This window comes from Balaenoptera acutorostrata, chromosome 20, assembly GCF_949987535.1.
Source record: "Balaenoptera acutorostrata chromosome 20, mBalAcu1.1, whole genome shotgun sequence".
NCBI classification, from domain to species: Eukaryota; Metazoa; Chordata; class Mammalia; order Artiodactyla; family Balaenopteridae; genus Balaenoptera; species Balaenoptera acutorostrata.
In genome coordinates, this window is record NC_080083.1 from 18,743,391 (window position 1) to 18,767,083 (window position 23,693).

Here is a 23,693-nt window from a genome sequence, read left to right on the forward strand (position 1 = left end):
GTAGAAAATTCCCCTCAAAGGCTTTAGTCTGTCAAATGGGGATAAGAATCCCCACACTTGGTGTTTTTTGGGCGGTAGGTAATGAAATGGCACGATTTCCCAGCACTTATCCTTTCAAGAGAGTACATACATCCCCATTGGACTGGCCAACCCAAGAAGTTCGTGCAAGAACGATGGATTGGAGAACGGGATGAGGGCGTTTTAGAATCTGTCAAGACTAAATTCCAGCACTTTGTTGGGATTGTTTATTTCCAACCCTTCCTTCCAACCACAAAAGCACTGGTTCTGAGGGTTCTTTAAGGGTTTTGAACTAGTACATGAAGACACTTTATAAAATGTAAAGGGCTAGCACGTACTGAGGTTGTTATTAATGTCCCGGCAGTGCAGCCTGGTACCGAGAGGCTGAGACTTTATACAGATGGGGAAACTGCACCTCCAGGACTCACGCCTGCAGGGGTGCAAGGGCCTTCGGGCTTCTGCACAGAGCTGTCGCCTCTGCCTGGAACGCTCTTCTTAGGGTCTTCTCTTGCTATTCAGATGTCAGTCCTTTAGGAAGCTCTGGCCTGATTCCCCAAACTAAAGAATCCCCCCTCCTTAAATGTGGCCTTGATTTTAAATCACCTATTTTTTTCCCCATAGAAATTCTTTTACTGAAACTATCTTATGTATGTAACTATATGCTGGTCCATCTCCAGACCCTGTAAGCTCTAGGAGGACAGAGGTTTGTGTGTTGTCTTCACGATTATATTTCCAGGGCACAGAGCAAACAGTGCTTGGCCTGATGGGTAGTGAATGAATTCGTGGGTGGCTGGCTGAGTGGCTGGCTGGATGAATGGACGGACTGCAAGGCCTCCCGCGCAGCCCCCGCCCCGTGGCCCTCCTGTGACTTCTCTGTGCTCTTCCTCCCCTTGCAGTGAGTATGGAGTTTGGGCGGGCCGTGTGGCTGCGATTCCACCCATCAGCCTATCCCCCGTGCCCTCACCCGAGCTTCGTGGCGCACTTGGGTGGCGTGGCTGTAGGCATCACCCTGGGCGTGGTGACCCTGAGGAACTACGAGCAGAGGCTGCAGGACCAGTCGCTGTGGTGGATTTTTGGGGCCATGTACACCGTCTTTGTGCTGTTCGCTGTCTTCTGGAACATCTTTGCCTACAGCCTGCTGGACTTAAAGCTGCCGCCGCCCCCCTAAGGGCCTGGAGGACCTCGGTCGGGGAGGGGAGGGAGAAGCGGCGTCGGCAAGGAGCAGCCGTATTCTTTTTCTCATCACCAGCTCAGTGAGGCCAGGGAGGAGAGGACAAGAGACGCTGGGCCGCTGTAATATTTGTGTTCCGATTTGAACAGAGTGGAGGCATTTTTCCGAAAGGCACCTGTTGGAGGATTTGGATGTGGCTTCTGTAGTTTTTCTAGATTATTCTGAAAACCTCGGGCCAGGGTGAAGGCCTGGGGTGAGGTGAGAGTGGCCGTCCCCTCGGGCTGGGCGTGTCCCACGTGTACAGGGGTCCCCTCCCTTGTCATAGACTGGGCACCAGCCTTCTCGCTCATCGCCACCCTGAGAGACCTAAGCACGTAAGGACGGCCTGAGTCTGTAGTAGCCAGGCAGGCCCTTGTCCAGCCCCGAGGTCACTGTGGGCCAGGAAGTGTTCCCTCCGTAGCTGTTGGGTCTGGAGCTCTGGAGTGGAAGGGGGCCTGGTGGTGGAGGACGTGTCGACTTTGGTCTGGGGGGGCCCAGGGTGCCCTCCCATGCATGTCAGTGGGTGCTGGGATGTGGCCTCTAGTGCCTGGGGTGGGCAGAGGAGGGCGATTCTGTAACTCCAGGCCCCACCTTTGCCCTGCAGGTACCCAGCGAGAGGAACCCAAGCGGGAGGGAATAAACTTCGTTCCAAGTTCCCCCCGCGGAAGGGTATCAACTTTGGGCGTCTCCTGGGTGCTGACATCTCACACCAGTGCCCCAGCATCCATGCCCTTATGTTCAGGGCCTTTCCCTCCCCTTCCACTGCCCTGACCCCGCAATGTGCCTGTCCTTTGTTTATAGAGCCAGTGTTCTGATACGTGTGTGCATGCGTGAGTGTGCGTGTGTGTGTGTGTGTGGTTTGGTGGGCGGATGCACGTGGGATGGGAAAGACAACGTGAGGCCAGTTGGAGGCTGCAGAGGAGGCTGCAAGGGGCAGAGGGGGATGGGGCGGGAGTTTGCATGAGAGGAAGGAGGGTGCTGAGAGATGGGAAAAAGCTTGCCCCCTTCTTTCTTGCCTTTCTCAGAGAGGCTACTGGGCTTTCTTGCCTTTCTCAGAGAGGCTCCCAGTAGCCTCTCTGAGAATCACTGACCGTGGGAGACTTGCCGTGGTGGAGGGAGACCTCGGGCCTTTCCAGGGACCCTCAGGACGCTGAGGTTTTCCTCGCCTTTGCCAAGTTCTGCTCTGATTCCCATCTAGAATAGACTCCCTATCTGAAAAGATTCTGTTGTATCTCCCTTAGGAGCTTTGGGGGCACAGGAGAGGCTGGAGCAGGAATGTTGAGGCCAAGTGCCCTTTTGAGTTGAGGGCACAGGAGGCTACAGTAAAAGGAACTCAATTCAGGTGGAAAACTGCTCCTGGAGAAGAGCTGTAGGGTGCTTGGGTGAGTGTCAGAGGTGAGGGCAGCCTGTAGACTCAGATGCTCAGAGCTGGGAGGGATGATCAAATCCGTCCCCCCACCCATTACCCAAGTGGCAAAACAAGGCTGAGGCAACGACCCCTGACAGAAGCTTGTGCCCACCCTGAGGGGTGGGTGTGGGGAGGATGGCCTTTGACAAACTACGCCATTCCCTTCATACCGCTCTGGGAACTCACAGCCACTGGCAGCCCAGGAGGCTGCGTTCGTGCAGGAAGGAGGCAGCCACGTGCCTGTCAGAGCCCTTAAATACACCAAGGTCCAGAGTCAGCCAGGCCAGGCATTTGGGGGTCTTGGGCCACTGTGATCGCACGTAAATGGTCAGGGTCCTCCTAGCCAGGGACACCCCCAAGCCATGCCAAGCCCTTCCCTGGCTTTGCCCAGCAATAGATTGTTCTGGTCCCCGCATCTGGCTCCCGAGGTCCTGCTGCACTTGTGCCAACGCTGTGCGGAGGACTGCCAGCCCCAGGGTGGGGGATGAGCCTGGGTGTGCCAGCCTGTGCCCGCCACTCTCTGCCCCCTGAGAGGCAGGTGTAGCTGGAAGAGTCTGCTTCTTAGGAGACTCTGAGCTGGAATGGGGGCCAAGAAGACTCGGGGGAGGATGGAGGGGGTGGCCTCAGCCCTGGGCTGCCACCACTGCTAACCCTGAGTGGCGCTGTCCTTTCCTGGAGGGACGGAAGCTGCTGGTGCCCTGCTGCAAGGCAGGGCGTCCCCTCCAGGCCCTGGCACCTGAGAGCTCTGGGATGTGGGTGGAGGGAGCAGAGAGGGGCCTTCTTGTTTGGTGCGGCCTGGAGAGGGGCAAGAAGACTGTGAACCAGAAGAGTCTAGAAAGCCCTCAGAGAAGTACCCAGTTCCTTCAGAGTTTCAGATGGAAGCCTGTTACCGAGACGGACTGCCTGAGGTGGAGGTCCTGTCTCCCATCCTGTTAAGTCTGCCCTGCAAGGTCTGGGACGCGCTAAGGGAGCCTCCTCCACGCCTCAGGCCTCCAGCCCCAGCGGCTCCCTGTCCGAAAACAACCCTGAAGTTCTTTGCTGTGCTTAACGCCCACCTCCACCACCTCTCCCAACCATGGCTCCAAGCAAGACTGCCCAGTGATGACAGCAGTCACTTCACACCACTCAGGTCTCCAACCCAGGGCCGGGAGACAGCTGTCCGGTAAGAAGGCTTTACTTTTGGAGTCTGGGTTTCTCCCCGGCAAGTCCCTCTGTTCGCGAGCTCCCAGCACCTGCCAGCAGCACGTCCCCGTCCTCCGTCCTCCCTCCTCTAGTGTGGCCACCTGGCCAGGGTGCTGGGAAGCAGAGGGTGGAGTGAATCTTCAGGCTGTGGAGGCCGGTCGCCTTTCATCCACAGGCTCCAGAGACTGAAAGCTGAGGTTCCCCAAACAGCAGCCCTAGACTCACTCCCTCCCTAAACGGAAGAGGAATCACGGAAACTGGGGAAAGGAAAACAAACCTTCAGAGGAGAAATTTCGTTTTAATGACACCATTCATCATTCATTTTTTAATTAGGAAAAGCTCCCTAAGGAGATGCTTTTGACAGCTAATGGGATTCTCAATTTCCATGAGAATCATTCTTGCCCAGAGGATTAGGAGAGTCTCGGCTCGCCAAGCCTGGATCTTCTTTCCCCAGTGTCCAATTTCGTTTGCAAATAATGACGATTCCCAGGTGCAGTGGAAACCCTTTCCTGACATCATTCATGTTGCTCCCAGTGCTGGCTGGAAAGCTCTGAAACTCCTCTGCCTTAAAAAACTGCCCGACACTGATCTTCCCCCGCCCAGGACTTGAGTAAGTGGAAACAAAAAACACAAGCTGCAATGTTTGTTTCTAAATATTTTTATATTGTGTATATTCTGTATATTTTTGTTGTAACATATTATTTGAGCACAGATTCCATTAAAGATGTTTTTTTTTTCTTTAAGCCACTGGTTATTCAAGAAGTGACCTGAAGGGCTGGCATTGGAGTCTATTTCATCTCAGTTTGAGTTAGGGTGGGGGAGGGGGCGGGGGAGAGTGTGGACAGCAGTGGGGGTGGGTCTATGATGTATGCGCTACAGATGGGGCATCCGTGCTCGGTGCTGGTGATTCCAGCTCGGTGGTTCTTTTTTTTATATATATATAAATTTATTTATTTATTTATTTATTTTTGGCTGCATTGGGTCTTCGTTGCTGTGCGCAGGCTTTCTCTAGCTGTGGCGAGCGGGGGCTACTCTTCGTTGCGGTGCGCGGGCTTCTCATTGTCGTGGCTTCTCTCGTTGCAGAGCACGGGCTCTGGGTGCCAGGGCTTCAGTAGTTGTGGCACGTGGGCTCGGTAGTTGTGGCATGCATGCTCTAGAGCGCAGGCTCAGTAGTTGTGGCGCACGGGCTTAGTTGCTCCGCGGCATGTGGGATCCTCCCGGGCCAGGGCTCGAACCCGCATCTCCTGCATTGATAGGTGGACTCTTAACCACTGCGCCACCAGGGAAGCCCAGTTTGGTGGTTCTTAACGTTTCTTGAATTACTGAGTTCTTTTGAGGGGTTGATGAAAGCACGATTTCTCTGCCCATAAAAATGCACAGATAGACAATTCTGTGTATGATTTAGGGGGAGAGGGCTGTGAATAAGGACACTCATCCATAGTTTCAGGTCAAGAACCTCTGTGCCAGCTGTCCTGGTGGGTGCCCTGCCTTCCCCTTCCACTCTTACGTGGTACCCCAATGAGAGCTTAATATTTTGACTATTATTATTGGAGGAATTGTCTTCAAAATATCCTAGGTACTTCCTTTTTTACCCCAATGGCCTAGTCTTTAGGTCTTTCTAGAGGCTGTCAGCACCCTGATCTTGAGAAGGGATTAGGAATGTTCTCAGGGTAAAAGGGCATGGACAGTTCACATACAGAAGGGGAAAATAAGAGGAGCATTAAGTGTTAAGGTAGAGTCTGGTGCTTGGTAAGTTTAACAATCGAGTGGGCTTTGAATGGGTGAAACCTGAGAAGGTGATCCGTTCTCATCAGTTTTTCTAAGCTGATGGCAGTGTATGTAGTTTTGCCATTCATAACTTTCGCTGGAGGATTAAACTACCCTGTTAAATTCACTGTGGGAGTTGCTTCCCTTAAATGTTTTCACATCAGTTTCCTGTGTATCATTTACAAATATTTTAAAATGCTTTCTGGGATGGCAGAAGTCACCCCAGAACAAACTTGAGAGCAGGGTTCAGCCTAAAGGTCCAGGAACCCACTTCTGTTTGGAGTGTGGAGAACTGACTCCCCTAGAAGGAAAGTCTGGACCCTGTCAGCAGCCGTGCTCCCAGGACTCAGTTCCAGGTTCTGACACCCGAGGCAGTTAAAGGTAAGCTCCCTGGCAGCCAAAAGTCGTTAAGCCAGCTTTGGACTTGGCCTCTTATCCCTTCCTTCTTCACTCTTCGGCTTCCTCCCTTCTACCATTAAGTAATGGAAAGATTCTCATTCTTCCCATTACTTAATGTTTACTGATAATGAGGTAATTATGAAGACCATTTACTGGGTACCTATTATGTGCCAGGGCACTGGGCGAAAGGCACTTTCAATCTTACTCTCATTTAATTGCACAGCTACTTGGTGTGAAGTGGGTATAAGTACACCCGTATTGACACATGAGGGCAAGGCTTAGAGAAGTTCAGTAACTTGCTAGTAGGATCACACCCGACTGCCTGGTTCCGAAGTTCATGTTCTCAGCCTTCGGGTGTTTGTATAGAACTTTAAGGACACTAAGTCTGTAGAATCATCAGGGTGTTTGTTTAAAGAGCCAGTCTCATTGCCCTGGGCCTGGGGCCATTGGTCACAGCCATGAACCTTGGAACATTCACTCGGTGTTCACTTAACAGGATCTCCATTTTGTCAGCCCTCCCAGAGGTAGGTCACAAGAAAATCAGCAGCTATCACCCACTATCACCCCCAATGTCCAGAATCTAGCATTTATGCCAATGCAGAGTGGTATGAAGTCCATGAGGCACATTTAAGAAGTTTAGCAGATATAGGACTGGAGCTGCCTTCTTAGACCTCCAAATGGAAAGACTTCATTGAAGCCAGTGGGGTTTCCATGACTAAGAAGACACATGGTTAGGAAAATGTAGTCCTAGTAACTGAATCTTATTTCTGAGACGCCTGCAGCCTTTTCTGGCATCTGGTATAAGTGATCCTCTGGTAAAGGAGAGGCATTCTGTCATGGTTAATAATGAATGAGAGTGAAAGGAATTGACTTGGGTTATTGAGTTCGAGAGGTGAACTTTACTGGACAATGAATAAAACATTGTGATGGAAATTGCTCCTACACTCTGCCTGATGCCTCCTGCAGGATGCAGAAAGGTGTCTCCCAGCAGGTGCTTTGATTTCCTTCAACAAATTCCTTAGCCTAACAAGTATAATTTCCCCCATAAACTTGTTGCGAATTAATAAAAATGTCAGGCTGGAGAATTGAGCTCACTGAATAAAAACGACTGTGCTGGTGAGAAGCTAAGCTGTTTTATTATTATTATTGTACATATAATTACAGATAAATTGAGACCATTTTTTTTTTTTTTTTTTGAGACCATTTTTGATACGTGACAAACATACATTTCCTGTGTATAGCACACAAATAATACATAATGTATTCCACACTTGAACAAATGCTTTTTTAATAATATATTAGCTTATTAAAATTTGAATACAGTACATGTTTTTGGTCATGAGCTCTTTGAGTTTCTTCTCATGGCCCACAAGATGTTCAACGCCATGTCACTATTTTCCTTGTCTACAGTAGTGATATACAGTTTATCATACACTTTTAAAATAAGACTGTTTTATATATAACTGTGTAATGTAGTGAGCTTACATTACAAAAAGTATATATAAAAGTACATATAAAGAATATGTAATTATGCCTTGACCCTATCCATAAATGACTTGAAGCAGGTGATACATTTGCTTTTAAATGCTATTTACAACATGGACTCTTGAATGATATGTGAATTTGAAAATGAAAAATATGTTTTCCAGACTCAAGATGTTGATGTCTTAACATTGTTTATCTAAAAATTTGATTTCCAAGTGGGCGACCCTACATTAGAAAAAGATTCAAGGGCTGTGCCGCAAAATCGCTTGTTTTCCACAGTCATTCTGAATTTAATGCTATAAAGAAGATGCTACTTGGATTTTTTTTTTTCTACCCTGACTATGATCCAAGTTATTAACGTTTAAAACCATATGAAAGCCTTTATGAGGATCCTGAATTGTATTTCTCATTAAAGAAAAGAAATGGCTCAGTGAGTCATGTCTCTAGACTTCTATATAAGAGAAAGCAGAAGGCCATTGTCAGTCATTTGCAAAGTTAACACTCAGCACTTAATGTGAATCTAGATGAGTGTAGGAGAAGATTTTTACGGGCTTGTGTTCCTCTGAGCATCCTGAGGGCAGTGAGAACACAAGACTTCTGATCTTCTAAACAAAAATCATTATCAAATGGATTTATTAAAGAGCTAAGCAGAACAAACTGCAGTCATACGTGTGTAGCTACAGTTGGCTTCCATGGGAATTATAAATGGCTCTGAGAACACTTTCAATTGATTCAGAATAAAACAATTTAAGGCTTGCAACAAATGTACAAAAAACTAAAAGCAATGATTAACCCTGACGTGAAGAATCTCTGTTACATTTGCTTGTACAATTTATGTACTTTTGTTTCTTTTTTAACACTCGGTTTAAAAACTCCAGCATTTTCATCTGAAAGAAAAAAGAAAATATAGGCTCTTGGCAAATACCTGTGAACAAATGAAGAAAGTGATGGGGCCACTTCTGCAGTAGCTTTCCATCAGAGATAATGTTTTATCTTGAAGCTAGTACATCTATTTTTAAAGCTCATTTACTTCCTTACACACTCATGATTTATTTGCATATTGACATAAAAGCTGACTTCATCATCCATCCATTATCAATCAGACAAAAAAAATCTATCAAGCACCCACAGGATGCACAGATCTGTTTTTGAAATGGTGTCGTGGTGTTAATCTGTCCTAAGACTAGAAGTACTTTTTTTAAAAGAAGCTATAGTACGTTGAGAAAGAAGTATTATCATCTTTCTGGGAGGAAAAGTTGCTAAATACTGCAGCAAACTCCTCACAGAAGCCACAAAATCTCCTCTGAAGTTTTTTAAGGAACAACTCCCTGAAGTCTAGAATTTATGAGACCAGCAAATGTAAAATTTTCACAACTCTAACACACATCTATCTAGGGCTCAGTGAAGACTTGCCTCAGATTTATATGTCTAATTAGGTTTAATCTTAAAAGTACAACATGAAAAAACCTAGAATATGTTTCAAATAATCTGAAATAGCAATCCTATGACAGTTATAACAACTGCAATTTCAAACACCAAGGCTTGCATAACTTCACAATATAATCATCTCAAAACATGTGATCAAAAACTTTGGGTAGGAGCTTCTTTCATAAATTCTTCGAGGACAGCTACCACACTTTTGGCTTCGGGCATTTCTTCGTGTTCCACTTTAACAATCTTCAAAAGGATATCTCCACTACCACAGTTCTTTAGGAACATGAAACATTTAAACAAAGCATAATGACTCATTTCTGCCTGCCGGATAAATCTCTTCAAATTATTTGTGTCTTGTATGGCCTAGAAAAAGATTACCCAGTTAAATATATGTTTAGTGAGATAATAATGAAGCCTGAAAAAGATCTCCTATCCAGCTGAGAGCTCAACATATGTTACTGAAATGTTTGCTTTTTATTTTTGAATATTTTCATCATTTTTATTGCTAATATACTTTGCCCTTGGTAGAACAAAATCTTTTATATATATAAAGTAAAAATACTTTACAAATCTCCTAAATAAGGTGACAACATGCCTCCCCACCAAAATTTTGAACGCTTAGGCATGGAACTCCTTTTTTTGTGCTTTCCAACTAAGATATGTCACAAATTACAAGACTGATGTCCTTGAAATATAAGCAAGCATTCAATCCAATTAATTGGATATGCAGTGGTACATATGCAGAAGCCACTGAAAAATATAAATGGAATGCCTTTTGAGGATTCTAGTTTGTGTTTGTTTTTAAAAAATTATTTTAATTATTGTGAATAAGGCTTATGGTACAAAATAGATACAGAATAATGCAAATTTATGGTTAAGACCCGGACTCTACTTGACAATTTATCAAAAAATATAAAGATATTGTTTACATATAGAGAATGACAGGTAACATCTTTCATTAGTATTGCCTTTACAATTTATAATGTCGCTATATCATAGTGGATAGATTTGCTCCATTGAAATGTGTCTTTTTGTTTGTTTATTTGCAAACAGTAAACTAACATGAAAAAATGTTCAGCCTGAATAATAATTAAAGACAGATGTGAATAGCTATGGAGTACCAATATTAAATTAATAAAAATAAATAAGATTGATAAAAACTGTTATATTAGGTTCTGCATAGAAAACCCACACACAATGCTGGCCATTCTGTAATTTGTTCCTATTTTTCTGAAGTGCAAGCTGGCAATTTGTAATAGGAACCAAAGCATTCAAACACTTTAACTTGGTAATCCCACTTTTGGGAATATGCCCTAAGGTAATAATCCAAAGGAAAAAAATACGATCCAGCAATGCTCCTTCTGCATCTACCTGAAGAAAACAAAAACACCTATTCAAAAAGGTATCTGCACCCTCATGTTCCCTGCGGCATCACCGACGACATGAAGAACCCAACTGTCCACTGACGGATGACTGGACAAAGAAACTGTGGTATATATACACAGTGGAATACCACTCAGCCATGAAAAAGAATGAGATCCTGCCATCGGTGACAACACAGATGGACCTCAAGGGCACCATGCTAAGTGAAACAAGTCTGATAGAGAAAGACAAATACCACACGATCTCTTCTACATGTGGAATCCAAATATGTATAGGTTTAAAAAAAAAAACAAAAAAAAAAACAAGCTCATAGACTTAGAAAACAGACTGGTGGCCACCAGAGGCAAGAGGTAGGGAGTGGGAGAAATGGGCAACCCGTTTTGGTTTTGGTTGAAATAAACTGAATTTTTAAAATGCAAATAAAGGGACTTCCCTGGTGGTCCAGTGGTTAAGAATCCGTCTTGCAATGCAGGGGATGCTGGTTCGATCCCTGGTCAGGGAACTAACATCCCACACGCTGTGGGGCAACTAAGCCTGCGCGCCACAACCAGAGAGCCCGCACACCGCAATGAAGAGCCCGCACTCTGCAACTAAGACCCGACACACCCAAAAAATAAAAAAAATAAAAAAATAAAAAAGCAAATAAAAACAGTGATATACCATCGTCACCTGTCAGATTAGCAAAGATGAAAAGTTTAGGTACCCAGTAGTCACTGGGTATGGGAAAACTGGCACTGAGGATTCTAGTTTTGAGAATGACATCATAGCTACAAAGCAGATTTGTTACTCAGTCACTGGTACTAATTACAATTCAGACAAAGACTACGTGTGGCACTCGGCACACAGCCAATTAGTTACCTTTAGTTTAAAGTTCTCCAGGACTTGTCGAAAAAGAAAAGGGTTACCTCCTTCAGCACCATTCAAAAAAGCCTGCATCCAATCCTCACAAAACCGATTGCTTCCTATAAAATATTTTAGAAAAAACAAAAGTGAAATCACAAGACATTTATTCTTCCTTTCTTTTTATTTTCTTTTTTTTAAATTGAGGTGTAATTGACATATTAGTTTCAGGTGCACAACATAATGATTCAATATTTGTATACATCATGATATTCTTTCCTCCTTTATAAAAACTCTTATAATGAATTATTTAACATTTCTATAATGGTCTAAAAAAACTTAACTCACCACCTGGTTAAGAAATACCAAAATGGTTGAAGCTCCAATGTGCCTCTTCCCAATCACATCCCCTTCCTTTCCCATCAGAAAGGATTATCATGCCCGTGTCTTTCTTTAAACTTTTGCCACATACTTTATCTCTAAGCCCTATATAGTATTATTTTGCATATGTTAAAACTGGGCTTCCCTGGTGGCGCAGTGGTTGGGAGTCTGCCTGCCAATGCAGGGGACACGGGTTCGAGCCCTGGTCTGGGAGGATCCCACATGCCGCGGAGCAACTAGGCCCGTGAGCCACAACTACTGAGCCTGTGCATCTGGAGCCTGTGCTCCGCAACAAGAGAGGCCACGATAGTGAGAGGCCCGCGCACTGCGATGAAGAGTGGCCCCCGCTTGCCACAACTAGAGAAAGCCCTCGCACAGAAACGAAGACCCAACACAGCCATAAATAAATAAATAAATAAATATTTTAAAAAAAAAAAAAAACTGTATTTTTCTTTAATGGCTCTTGCACTATATAATATGTTTGTGTGCTATACTGAGACATATAGCTCTAGTTCACTCATTGTCATGGCTATATAGTATTCCATTGTACGAATAGAGCAGTTTATCAATTCTCCTGTTGACAGACACTTAAGCTGCTTTCAGTTCTTTGCTATTTCAAACAGTGCCCTTATGAACATCTTGTATTTGTCTCCTTGTGTACATATACAAGAGTTCTCTATATACCTAGGAGAAGAATTGCTAGGCATGACATGATTTCCATGTTTCTAGAACTGCTATTGTTTTTGGTGATTTGGGGATAAACATGTAAAACTGCACAAGACAGGAAGGATAAGTTTGCATCATTTGTTCTCAGCGCAAAAAAGGAGATTCACAAGCCTGCTCCCGGGGTTGTGGCTCACCTGCGTTGTGGAACTGAGGCTGGGAGCTACTACAATCGATGATCACAGACTTATGCTGCTCCTCCGTCATGGCCATGCACAAAGACGTCATGGTGCCTTCGTGAATAAGGCCTTGGAGACTGGCCACACTCAGAAACCTGCCACACACACAATCCTTTTGCACAAATTATATTACAGGATGGGAGGGAGGAAGCAAATTCATTCTGCATTGGGAGCGGGGGTGGGTGTTAAAAACATAAATATCAGGCTTGCTGTGGAAAAGGTTCTCTCTTTGCAAAACTGTTCTTTACCTGTGAATGTCTCTCTTTGTTTTTTCATCTGATTCTTTAACCTCAACAGGAGTATAACTCAGAGCCTATGAGAGAAAAATAAAGTCTAACTGATACATGTATTCCAGTTTTCCTTGTTGAGCAGCCACTTGTGACTAAACATCACCTCCCCCAATAACCACCACGCTAGACGATGCTTGCTGGGCACTCTCCGGGAGCTCTCCAGAGCCTTGTTCAGCTGTTGCTTACTAATGGTCTGAAACCTGGCTTCACCACCTGGGCTTGTGGGGCCATCCAGCCTCAGCTGCATCTACCTACCACATATTTACATGAAAAACCTGGCCATTTACTTGAGCCTACCCCATTGTCTGGATATTTTAGTGAATTTTTCATTTTTTATTTGGACATTTTTATACAGGTAAAATCACTTTTGATTTCCATTTTCCTTCTCAAATTATTTTGAAAATTACACCTCTTCCAGATCACTTCAAAGAGTAATTATTTTAGGGAGTTCCCTGCTGGTCTAGTGGTTAGGATTCGGGGCTTTCACTGCCGTGGCCCAGGTTCAATCCCTGGTCGGGAACCAAGATCGCATAAGCTGTGCGGCGTGGCCAAAAAAAAAAAAAGTAATTATTTTACAACTTTTATCCTATTAGAAGACTCAGTATTTGCAATTCTACCTTAGTAGTGTAACTTTCTAGGTCTGAATAAATAGAGTGTGGTCTATCCTAATTGCAGGCATTGTCTGAATGAATGTTCGGGGGGGAAGGTAATGTTCAGAGAAAATAAGTATGTCTTTAAATAATCCAAACTCGGCCAAAGTGATTCTCAATTAAGGAAATGATTTTGTTTGGGCAATACTTACAGCATGTAGCAGAAAGGTAAGCTGCTCCTGAAAGAGATGAACCACCCTTTGGATTGGGCATACAACATCCTCAAACCAGCTGCTCAGGTAGGACTGTACGTGGTTCTCCCCACCCCTTTCCTAGATCAAGAGAGAATGTCATTTGCTTTGATATCAGCCTTCACCTTAGTGGACTTAACATTTTCTTCATGATACTCTTGACAGTGAAAAGAACTGGGGACAGACACCTTCTTTTAAGCTAATACCACAAATTTTAAAAAAGGAATTGTGATATAACTTTGCTGGGCTTGTTGGGCAGAGTGGGGATTAATTCAGTACTGCATTTCTTAAAAACACACTAAGAAATGCGTTATATAAAATGAAGAGACTGAATTAATAGGGTTCCATGCTATTTCTTCACTGAAAGGAGTTGGGGCATTTACATGTCAATCTCCTCCCACTGTACTGTGAACTCTTGGAGATACTCTCTTAATAATCCTCTCCCCAGCACCTGGCACAGCCTCTGAAACGTCCATGGATGAGCTTATAAAGTGCCTGTTGAATGACTGAAAGAATGCAGATAGTTCGTTCACATTCGAAATGCAAACAGGGAAGGATACAAGTCATCGCATCAAAGCACTCAAGCCCACTCTGGGTGTCAGACACGCTGCCAGGAGCTCATTTGGCTTCCTTAGCTGTGCTGCTCCCTGGGGCTGGAGGGAGAGCTCCAGCCTGGGAGAGCAGCTCCCCCTAGACTCGTATCCCCGGCTCACTCCTATGCTATCCATTCCCCTCCTGCAGTGTCTTGTAAGCACATGCACGACAAGTGAAAGGAATTATTACCACGTGTAATGGGTAGTAAATTTATAAGAGTTATGACTTAACTGCCACCAACCAAACGCGTAGTTTTTAAAAGGTATGGATAAAGGAATCGATACGGATGTATCTAATTCATAAAAGATCGATTAATGAAAAATGGGATGTTTCTAAAAATCTTTGAGGTTGAGTTCAAGGACAGTCATCCCATTGCATAGCATGTCTCTGGTGCCAGAGGCTTTGTGGGCCATTAGTTCTGACCAGAATATAAATCTTATGTGTCTAGAAATTGGGAAAAGAACGTCATCTTCCTCGCTTAGCATGTTACTATATACCTTTGAATTTAATTGATTGAATTTTTCATAAATGCAAAACTTCAGAAGCAGTCTTGTGAAACTTACAGCACTTATAGGACTATGTTCCCTGCTTCCCTTAACAAGCACCTTTCTTTTTTTTCTTTTTTTTAAAACAAATCCATTTTAAATTAATTTATTTATTTTTGACTGCGTTGGGTCTTCATTGCTGTGCACGGACTTTCTCTAGTTGTGTGGAGTGGGGGCTACTCTTCATTGTGGTGTGCGGGCTTCTCATTGCCGTGGCTTTTCTTGTTGCAGAGCACGGGTTCTAGACACGCGGGCTCAGTAGTTGCGGTGCACGGGCTCTAGAGCACAGGCTCAGTAGTTGTGGCGCATGGGCTTAGTTGCTCCGCAGCATGTGGGATCTTCCCGGACCAGGGCTCGAATCCGTGTCCCCTGCATTGGCAGGCGGATTCTTAACCACTGCGCCACCAGGGAAGCCCCCAAGCACCTTTCTATTAGCCCGCAAAGTAGCACATTTTCAGAATTCCTAAGTGTCTGTGTCCACCTGGATGATTTGACAAGTATAGCAGTTGCATAATGTTAATCATCCCAGTCTTTAAAAATATTAATGCAGGGACTTCCCTGGTGGTCCAGCGGTTAAGACTCCATGCTCCCAATGCAGGGGGCCCAGGTTCAATCCCTGGTCAGGGAACTAGATCCCGCATGCCACAACTAAAGATCCCGCATGCCGCAACTAAGACCCAGCACAACCAAATAAATAATAAATATTAAAAAAAAAAAGAATGAAACTCTTTTAAAAAAAAATTAACACAATCATCTTACCTCACAGTTCATGTTATTTTTCAGCCCTTGAATATACTTGTCCAATTCAAGCCTGAAAGTATGTTCTTAAGGAAGCAATAAAGGATGAATCAAGAAAGGGTTTTATCTCTCAATAGGTAATATAAAAATCTCTCAAATAACTGTCAATTAAAACAAGCCAAGACAAACTGGTCGTATGGAGGTCTGAAATTGAAGTTAATGCATAAGAGGTAGAAAACCTTTTCGGAGGTTGCTAGTAATAATCCTCTACTTGCCTGCCAACATTTTCCTTCCTGATATCCTCAACGACCAAAGAAAGGATATAGCTCAAGTCCTTTTTCAGACCCTCCTAAAAAGCAGACCACATACTCTGAACAGTTATGTTCAGAGTCTGTTGTTGCTGTTTGGGAAAGCAGTTTTTCTTGTTGGAAAAGGCAGTAATAACAACCAACTCGGTAACCTGGAGTTCTAGAAAAGAAAGAAAAAGGTTAAATGTATTATTTTGATAACTCATGCATGTAGTCCTGTAGACTCCTCTGAGCCCTGGTCATCCTGATCTGGCAATACCATTAGACTGCTCAGTAGGTCAGAGCTTCCCAGACTTCTTGGTTTACTTGTAACAACAGAGGAAAATGAACATATACCATAACGGGCTTTAGCTAAAGCAGCGCCTAACAAACATGGAATTTCTTTGAATTCTCCTGTCTTATGTGAAAAATTCATGCAAATTTCGCTCTTGTTCATAGTTTATCCAGGTTCACATAAATATAATCATCTTTTCTCCCTCCCCTAAACCTTCACGAATCACTGAAGCCCCAGGCAGATGTGAAGTGTTTATCCGATGGCCTTATGTTTGGGATGTGACCTCATACTCCTGAGAGGACTTGATGCCAATGTCATGGTCTGAAGGGAACTACAATCAAGGGGTGTAGTGGAAAGGTGGCTGGAATTCAACTGAGGACACCTATATTTAAGCCTGCATTCCATCAATGTGACCAGCCTTGGGACCTCAACTTCTCTGAGTTTATGACTTCATCTGAAAATGGAAGTAAGAGTATCTGCTTTATCACCCCTTTGTAAGGAGAATGGCATTGAAGTTTGTGAAAGCCCTTTACAACTGTAAAGTATACAGTTTTAGTTTTGGTAATCAGCTCTTTTCTTCCAAGTACAAGGCTAAATGTGTACACTGAGGAGGCAGAGTCTCTGCCATTCAGTTAATTCCATTCCACAAAAATGTGTGTGAGGCCCAGTGCTCAGCTGCCAGGGAACAAAGATGAACTTTGCAGGTCTAGTAGGTACTGATCTTTTGGAGTTTCTCACCACTTCTCATATTTAGCTCAGAAATAAAACCTCAGGATACAGCACATTCTATACTTACCTCAGCTCCACAGATGCAACATTACCCAGCCCTTCAAAGACTGCTCCCTTAGAAAGACGCTTAGCAATGAAACTGCACAGCTCTGGCTCCAATTCAGATGGTAGATTAGTATCCGCCAAGGAGAGGCTTGACAAATGAAAGACACACGTTCCTTACCAGTGGACTCTGCATTTACACCCCGAAAGTCAGACAGGACATCGCTAAAAGCCCTCGCTAAGGACTCGGCAAAGCTTTCTATCTGACTCCTGTTGGTGAGGCTTCTAGGAATGTATATCACCAAGTATGATCTACCTCATCCATTTAAAATAGTTCTATCTTTCCAGCTCATTCTCTCTAGTATTATGACTCCACTGGGACCCCCAAGCCACTGACCTTATATCTTTTTCACAGAAACCTCAAGTTTCTCATCCTCACCTCCTTCCTCCTTACCCAGCTTAAATTCCAGTCATTGTAATCACACCCCTGCACACATTCTCATTCAACCCCTTTGTTTTCACCTCCCTGTACCTGCTTAGCAAAACTTCAGCCCTGGTTAGTCCAGCTCTCTACCTACTCTGCATCTGCACCTATGCAGCTGAATGTGGTTGGACAAAAACCCATATCCACAGTGTCTAGTCTCATTTTAAATTAATGACCACTAGGAATTCCCTGGCGGTCCAGCGGTTAGGTTGGTGGTTTCACAGCCGTGGGCCCGGGTTCGATCCCTGGTCGGGGAACTAAGATCCTGCAAGCCGTGCAGCACAGCCAAAATACATAAATAAATAAATTAATTAATTAATTAATTGAATTAATGACCACTAGCCTCCAGTGGGCCCTACCGCTGCCCAGCTATCACAACATTTCCTGGTTCACTCATTCTTCTACTCTTTGAGATCTCTATTTTTCTTTAAATTAATTAATTAATTTATTTATTTATTTTGGCTGCATTGGGTCTTCGTTGCTGAGCGCGGGCTTTCTCTAGTCGTGGTGAGTGGGGGCTACTCTTCTTTGCAGTGCATGGGCTTCTCATTGTGGTGGCTTCTCTTGTTACGGAGCACGGGCTCTAGGCACACGGGCTTCAGTAGTTGTGGCTCGTGGGCTCTAGAGCGCAGGCTCAGTAGTTGTGGGACACATGGCTTAGTTGCTTCACGGCATGTGGGATCTTCCCAGACCAGGGCTCGAACCCGTGTCCCCTGCATTGGCAGGCGGATTCTTAACCACTGTGCCACCAGGGAAGTCCCTCGAGATCACTATTTCATGCCTCCTCTTCTTTCCTCAATCCTCCAACTACCTACTACCCATGAGTAAACACACCAGCTTAGTGATCATTTATGAGCTAAACGTAAACACTTCAGTTTGGTTGAGATTAGAATATAAACAGAAACTATGAATTGAATATGGAGGAAGAAAAGCTCTTCTATCACCAAACTTCCCAATAGAAAATATAAACCCAATACGCCTCACATCTTTGGTTTCATGTTATGGAAAATTTCAAACATATAAAAGTAGAGAGAATAGTATAATGAACCCACATGTACCTACCACCCAGTTTTGACAATTATCAGCTTATGGGCAATCTTGTTTCACTTGGGGGGGCAGGGATAAACTGGGAGATTGGGATTGACTTTTTTTTTTAACTTATTTATTTTTTAAATTTATTTTCGGCTGCGTTGGGTCTTTGTTGCTGCTTGCAGGCTTTCTCTAGTTGTGGCGAGCGGGGGTTACTCTTCATTGCAGTGCATGGGCTTCTCATTGTGGTGGCTTCTCTTGTTGTGGAGCAGGGTCTCTAGGCGCGTGGGCTTCAGTAGTTGTGGCATGTGGGCTCAGTAGTTGTGGCTCGCGGGCTCTAGAGCACAGGCTCAGTAGTTGTGGGACACATGGCTTAGTTGCTTCACGGCATGTGGGATCTTCCTGGACCAGGGATCGAACCCATGTCCCCTGCACTGGCAGGCAGATTCTTAACCACCGTGCCACCAGGGAAGTCCCTCGAGATCACTATTTCATGCCTCCTCTTCTTTCCTCAATCCTCCAACTACCTACTACCCATGAATAAACACACCAGCTTAGTGATCATTTATGAGCTAAACGTAAACACTTCAGTTTGGTTGAGATTAGAATATAAACAGAAACTATAAATTGAATATGCAGGAAGAAAAGCTCTTCTGTCATCAAATTTCCCAGTATAAAATATAAACCCAATACGCATCACATCTTTGGTTTCATGTTATGGAAAATTTCAAACATATAAAAAACAGAATAGTATAATGAACCCACATGTACCTACCACCCAGTTTTGACAACTATCAGCTTATGGGCAATCTTGTTTCACTTGAGGGGGGGATAAATTGAGAGACTGAGATTGACTTTTACACACTACTATATATAAAATAGATAACTAAAAAAGACCTAGTATATAGCACAGAGAACTCTACTCAATACTCTGTAATAGCCTATATGGGGAAAGAATCTAAAAAAGAATGGCTATATGTATACATATAACTGATTCACTTTGCTGTACACCTGAAACTAACACAACATTGTAAATCAACTATACTGCAATAAAAATTATTTTTTAAAAAATCTTGTTTCACCTGTACTCCCATGTTGTCCATACCTCCCACTTCTCAGACTTATTTTGAAGCAAGTTTCTGGAATCATATTATTTCATTCCTAAATTTCTCATTAGGTATCTCTAAAAATGAGGACTTAAAAAAAATATATATATATATATATATCTATATATATATCTATCTGCAATTCTATTACAGTACCTGAAAAATTCCTTAAATCATCCATCATCCAGTCACTCAGTGAACATATTTTTGTTTTATACTCCACTTTGCATCCATCAAGTATTGAGGTTCATTCATTCATATATATATAAGTATATATTAAATATCTACCCTGTGCCAGGTACCACTCAAGGTACGAGGTAGGGAGACATCGATGAACAAAAGAGACAGCAATCCCTGCTATCTTGGAGTTTACACTGTAGCGTGCAGCAGAGGAGTTATGAAAGGGTATTCAATGGGGGGGGGGGGAAGGAGGATTTTAAATTTCTTGATACTTATATGATATTGAATATTTACTGGAGTTCCAGTCAAGAAGCTCAGAATAACTGTGTGGCTAATCACCCTGGTGCTAATCACAGGGGTATTTGGATCTGCCCCAACCTTGAATAAATGAACTAATAAGAAAATCAAGATAAGGTTCCTAGGGGAGAGGTGGGCTTGATGGTTTGACTCAGGGAAAGCTGCGTGGAGACAGGGTACCCACTGACATCTGCAGGCCAGAGATGCCCTTAGGAGAAAAGCACATACGCGGGTTATGGCCAAGCTGTTTTTACCTGAAATCATCACCAGAGGGAGTTTCCGCATTTGTGCCACTTGGGCTTCCATTATCACTGTCCGCTCGCTGCTGTGCCAATCTGCACTCCGCAAAAGCAAGTCAGCTATCAACTTATGGGTTCTAACTCAAGTGGAGTATGGGGCCCCCCACCCCCCGCAAGCAGGATAGGGGCAGTCAACTAAAAATGCTTCAAGGTAGAAGTGCTTGAATCCTCCACTGCCTCCATTGACAGGGAAAACCCATAAAACAGCTCTGACAAGAGCTCCTTCTCTCTGCAGGCCACTTAAGGGGTGGAGGAAAGGCTAAATTAAACATCCAGAAGAGTCAAGGAAATTTACTCTTAAAAACAGACTTTACAGGGAATTCCCTGGCGGTCCACTGGTTAGGACTCGGAACTTTCACTGCTGAGGGCCTGGGTTCAATCCCTGGTCAGGGAAATAAGATCCCCCAAGCCACGCACTACGGCCAAAACAAAAACAAAAACAGACTTTACAGGGCCAGAAGAACCCCAGGCAGTCTGCTGGGGCAGAGGGAAAAGAGGCAGCAAGGACAGAGGGTAACTAGAAGGTGGGCGTGGGGGTAGGGATGGCGGGTTGGGGTTGGAGGAAAGTGGGGAGACAATGACAGGAAGGACAGGGGATGGGAATTGACATTATTGAGCGTGCGTGGCACTGCGCTAAACAAAAGGCAGGGGCGACAGGAAGGGGCTGGAAGATGTCAAGGACAGGGCGCAGAGGCATGGGAGGGCCAGGCACAAAAGTCCAGGATGGGGGCCCGGAAGTACCGCGTGAGGCGAGGAGGGCCCTGAGGGCCAGAGACCTTGGCTGGGAGGGGAGAAGACGGCGTTTGAGAGCCGCCAGGCTGCGGGACCCGGGGTGGGCTGCGGGGTCGGGCGGCGGGGCCGGGCCACAAGGGCGGCCGGGCGCTGCACCTGCTTCCGCGGTAGCTGTAGAGACAGTAGTGGCTGCTGGGCGGCGGCTCGAGTCTCCGCTCCTCGGCGGAGCCACCCTCCTCGCTGCTCTCTACCTCCTTTTCATCCCCATCCAGCGATTCCTGCAAGGAGGGGAGCATCGCGGCGGCCACTGAACGGCCCTGTGTCCCCGCCAAACCGCTCCCCCGCTGCCGTACAGTCCTCGGTGGCCCGGCTCCTCCGGCTCCCGGCCCTCGCGTATCTGCGTTCCGCCGGTTTCCCGGGCTCTCAGGCGAGGAAGCTGGACCGCCCCCTGATTTTTATCTCTTCTTCTCTCACATCATTCAGGTCTCTGCAGAAACGTCACTTCCTCAGAGAGAACTTCTTGACTGCCCTATGCAAAACACATCCCACACGCACCTCTCCTGCTGTCCCATCAGTCTCTGTCCTGTCCCCTTATATTTACTTCTTCTTCATCGCACTTACCCCCACGTTATGTATTTGTTTACTATGTCTCTCCCACTAGAATGTCAGCTTGTTCACTGCTATATCCTCTGTCCTAGCCCATGGCCTACGGTGCTCAAGAACTGTTTGCTGAATTAGTTCTAAGATTTTGTAACGCCTAATCATGTTTTTCTTGCACGTTTCACCCTATCACCGTATCAAAGATATTAAAGTACACCTACATCTCATGTTAACTTTATATAGAAAAATAATATCTAACATGTACTGAGCAGTTTCTGTGTGTGAGGACCCTTCTAAGTGCTTTACAAATACTCATTTAATTCTCGCAACTCCGTGAGGTAAATATTATTATCCCATTTGACAGATGAGTAAACCAAGGCCAGTATCCTTAACTTGTCCATGGTAAAATAGCTAATAAGTGGCAGAGTGGCATTCAAACCCACTCTGGCTCTAGAACTTTTTTTTTTTTTTTTAATTTATCTTTGGCTGCCTCGGGTCTTCATTGCTGCCCAGAGGCTTTCTCTAGTTGCGGCGAGTGGTGCGCGGGCTTCTCATTGCACTGTCTTCTCTTGTTGCGGAGCACAGGTTCTCGGCACATGGGCTTCAGTAGTTGTGGCGCACAGGCTTGGTTGCTCCGCGGCATGTGGGATCTTCCCGGACCAGGGCTCGAACCCGTGTCCCCTGCATTGGCAGGCGGATTCTTAACTACTGCTCCACCAGGGAAGTCCCTCTAGAACTCTTAATACTGCAAAATTGAATTGAGGATGACTTGTTGACCTAAAATTATTGGACAATTAATCTCAGGGTTGTTTTGTTTTGTTTTTTGTTTGTTTTCACTTCTTTAGATCTTTAATTTCTTACAATATTTTGGTTTTCCAGAGTATAGTTCAGAACTTTTGTTAAATTTATTCCTAATTTTTATGCTTTTTGATGCTATTGTAAACAGAATTGTTTTCTTAATTTTATTTTCAGATTGCTTGTTGCTAGTGTATAGAAGTACAATTGATTTTTGTATATTGATCTTGTACTGTGAACTTTGTTGAACGCTTATTAGCTCTAGATTTTAAAAAAATGTATTCCTTAGAATTTTCTATAACCAAGTGTATTAGTTTTCCAGGGTTCCCATTAACAAAGTACCACAGACTGAGTGGTTTAAACACACACGCAAAAACATTTTTTTTTTGGCTGTGTGGCTTGCAGGACTGAACCTTAGGGTCCCAGCAGTGAAAGTGCTGAGTCCTAACCCCTGCACCCTAAACAACAAAATTTATTGTCCCACAGTTCTAGAGGTTAGAAGTCCAAAGTCAAGGTGAAAACAGGGTTGGTTCCTTCTGAGGGCTACGGGGAAAAGTCTGTTCCAGGTTTTTCTCCTTGATTTATAGTGGTCTCCTTCCTATGTCTCTTTATATTGTTTTCTTCTATACCTATCTCTGCAACCAAATTTCCTCTTTTTGTAAGGACACCAGTCATCAGTGTCCACCCCAATGACCTCACCTTAGCATTATTACCTCTGTAAAGGCTCTATTTCCAAATAAGGTCACATTATGAGGTACTGGGGGGTAGGATTTCAACACATTACTTTTTCTTTGCGGGCTTTTTCTTTTATTCACACACTCATGCCATCTCTGAATAGAAATGGTTTTACTTGTTCCATTCCAATCTGGATTCATTTTACTTCTTTTTCTTGCCTAATCACCCTGGCTGGACCTGCAGTACAATGTTGAATAAGAGTGGCAAGAGTGGACATCCTTATATTGTTCCATCACCTTCTTTCTTCATTTTTGTTTTTGGTAGAGCACTGGGCACCATCTAAAATTATCTTATTTTTTATTTTAGGAAGAATGAATAAATGCTTTTCTATAATCACTCCCTACTTCAGACCAATTTCATCTCTTATCCAGATTACTGTCACATTCTCTATGACTTGCCTTTCAGCCTCCACCAATCCACTGTTCTCACTGTAGGCAAAACGATTTTTTCTAAAACGCAAATCTAATTCAGCTTCATACTTACTAACTCTGTGACTTTGTGTCAATTACTTCAACTACCCGCTCCCCCCCCCCCTTTTTTTGGCTGCTCCGCCCTTCAGCTTGTGGGGTCCTTGTCTGGCCCACGATAAGTGCTCCATGGATATCTACTATTACTTTTTCCTTTTAATAGTAACATTAAGTTACATTACTGGTTATTTCTCTATGC

At 44.3% G+C, this 23,693-nt stretch overlaps 2 protein-coding genes and 1 non-coding gene across 6 annotated transcripts in view; 2 read left to right on the forward strand and 1 right to left on the reverse strand.

Annotated features, from left to right (window-relative positions):
• Positions 1 to 4,536, forward strand: part of RHBDL3 (rhomboid like 3) — a 46,836-nt gene extending 42,300 nt beyond the window's left edge. For both annotated transcript variants that reach the window (XM_007190151.3, XM_057535210.1), the window contains one exon: positions 915 to 4,536. In XM_007190151.3, the coding sequence (XP_007190213.1) occupies positions 915 to 1,186 (272 nt within the window). In that variant the 3' untranslated portion in view covers positions 1,187 to 4,536. The remainder of the gene's footprint in view (positions 1 to 914) is intronic.
• Positions 4,537 to 7,281: 2,745 nt separating this feature from the next.
• C20H17orf75 (chromosome 20 C17orf75 homolog) lies at positions 7,282 to 21,344 on the reverse strand. 3 transcript variants are annotated; one of them, XM_007190154.2, is made up of 10 exons: positions 21,054 to 21,344; positions 20,121 to 20,201; positions 16,796 to 16,921; positions 15,742 to 15,885; positions 15,439 to 15,496; positions 13,502 to 13,621; positions 12,658 to 12,722; positions 12,368 to 12,504; positions 11,145 to 11,248; positions 7,282 to 8,356 (listed from the first exon to the last, which is right to left on the reverse strand). In XM_007190154.2, exons 1-10 carry the CDS (start codon positions 21,191 to 21,193, stop codon positions 8,258 to 8,260), a joined length of 1,074 nt encoding a protein of 357 aa, XP_007190216.2. In that variant the 5' UTR covers positions 21,194 to 21,344; the 3' UTR covers positions 7,282 to 8,257. The 3 variants fall into 3 exon arrangements, with proteins under 3 accessions (XP_007190216.2, XP_007190215.2, XP_007190214.2); XM_007190153.2 differs by having other exon boundaries at positions 7,282 to 9,176; XM_007190152.2 differs by having other exon boundaries at positions 7,282 to 9,266; positions 21,054 to 21,341.
• Positions 15,235 to 15,307, forward strand: TRNAW-CCA (transfer RNA tryptophan (anticodon CCA)). Its single transcript has one exon. It is a non-coding gene; the product is annotated as a tRNA-Trp (tRNA).
• Positions 21,345 to 23,693: the final 2,349 nt, after the last annotated feature.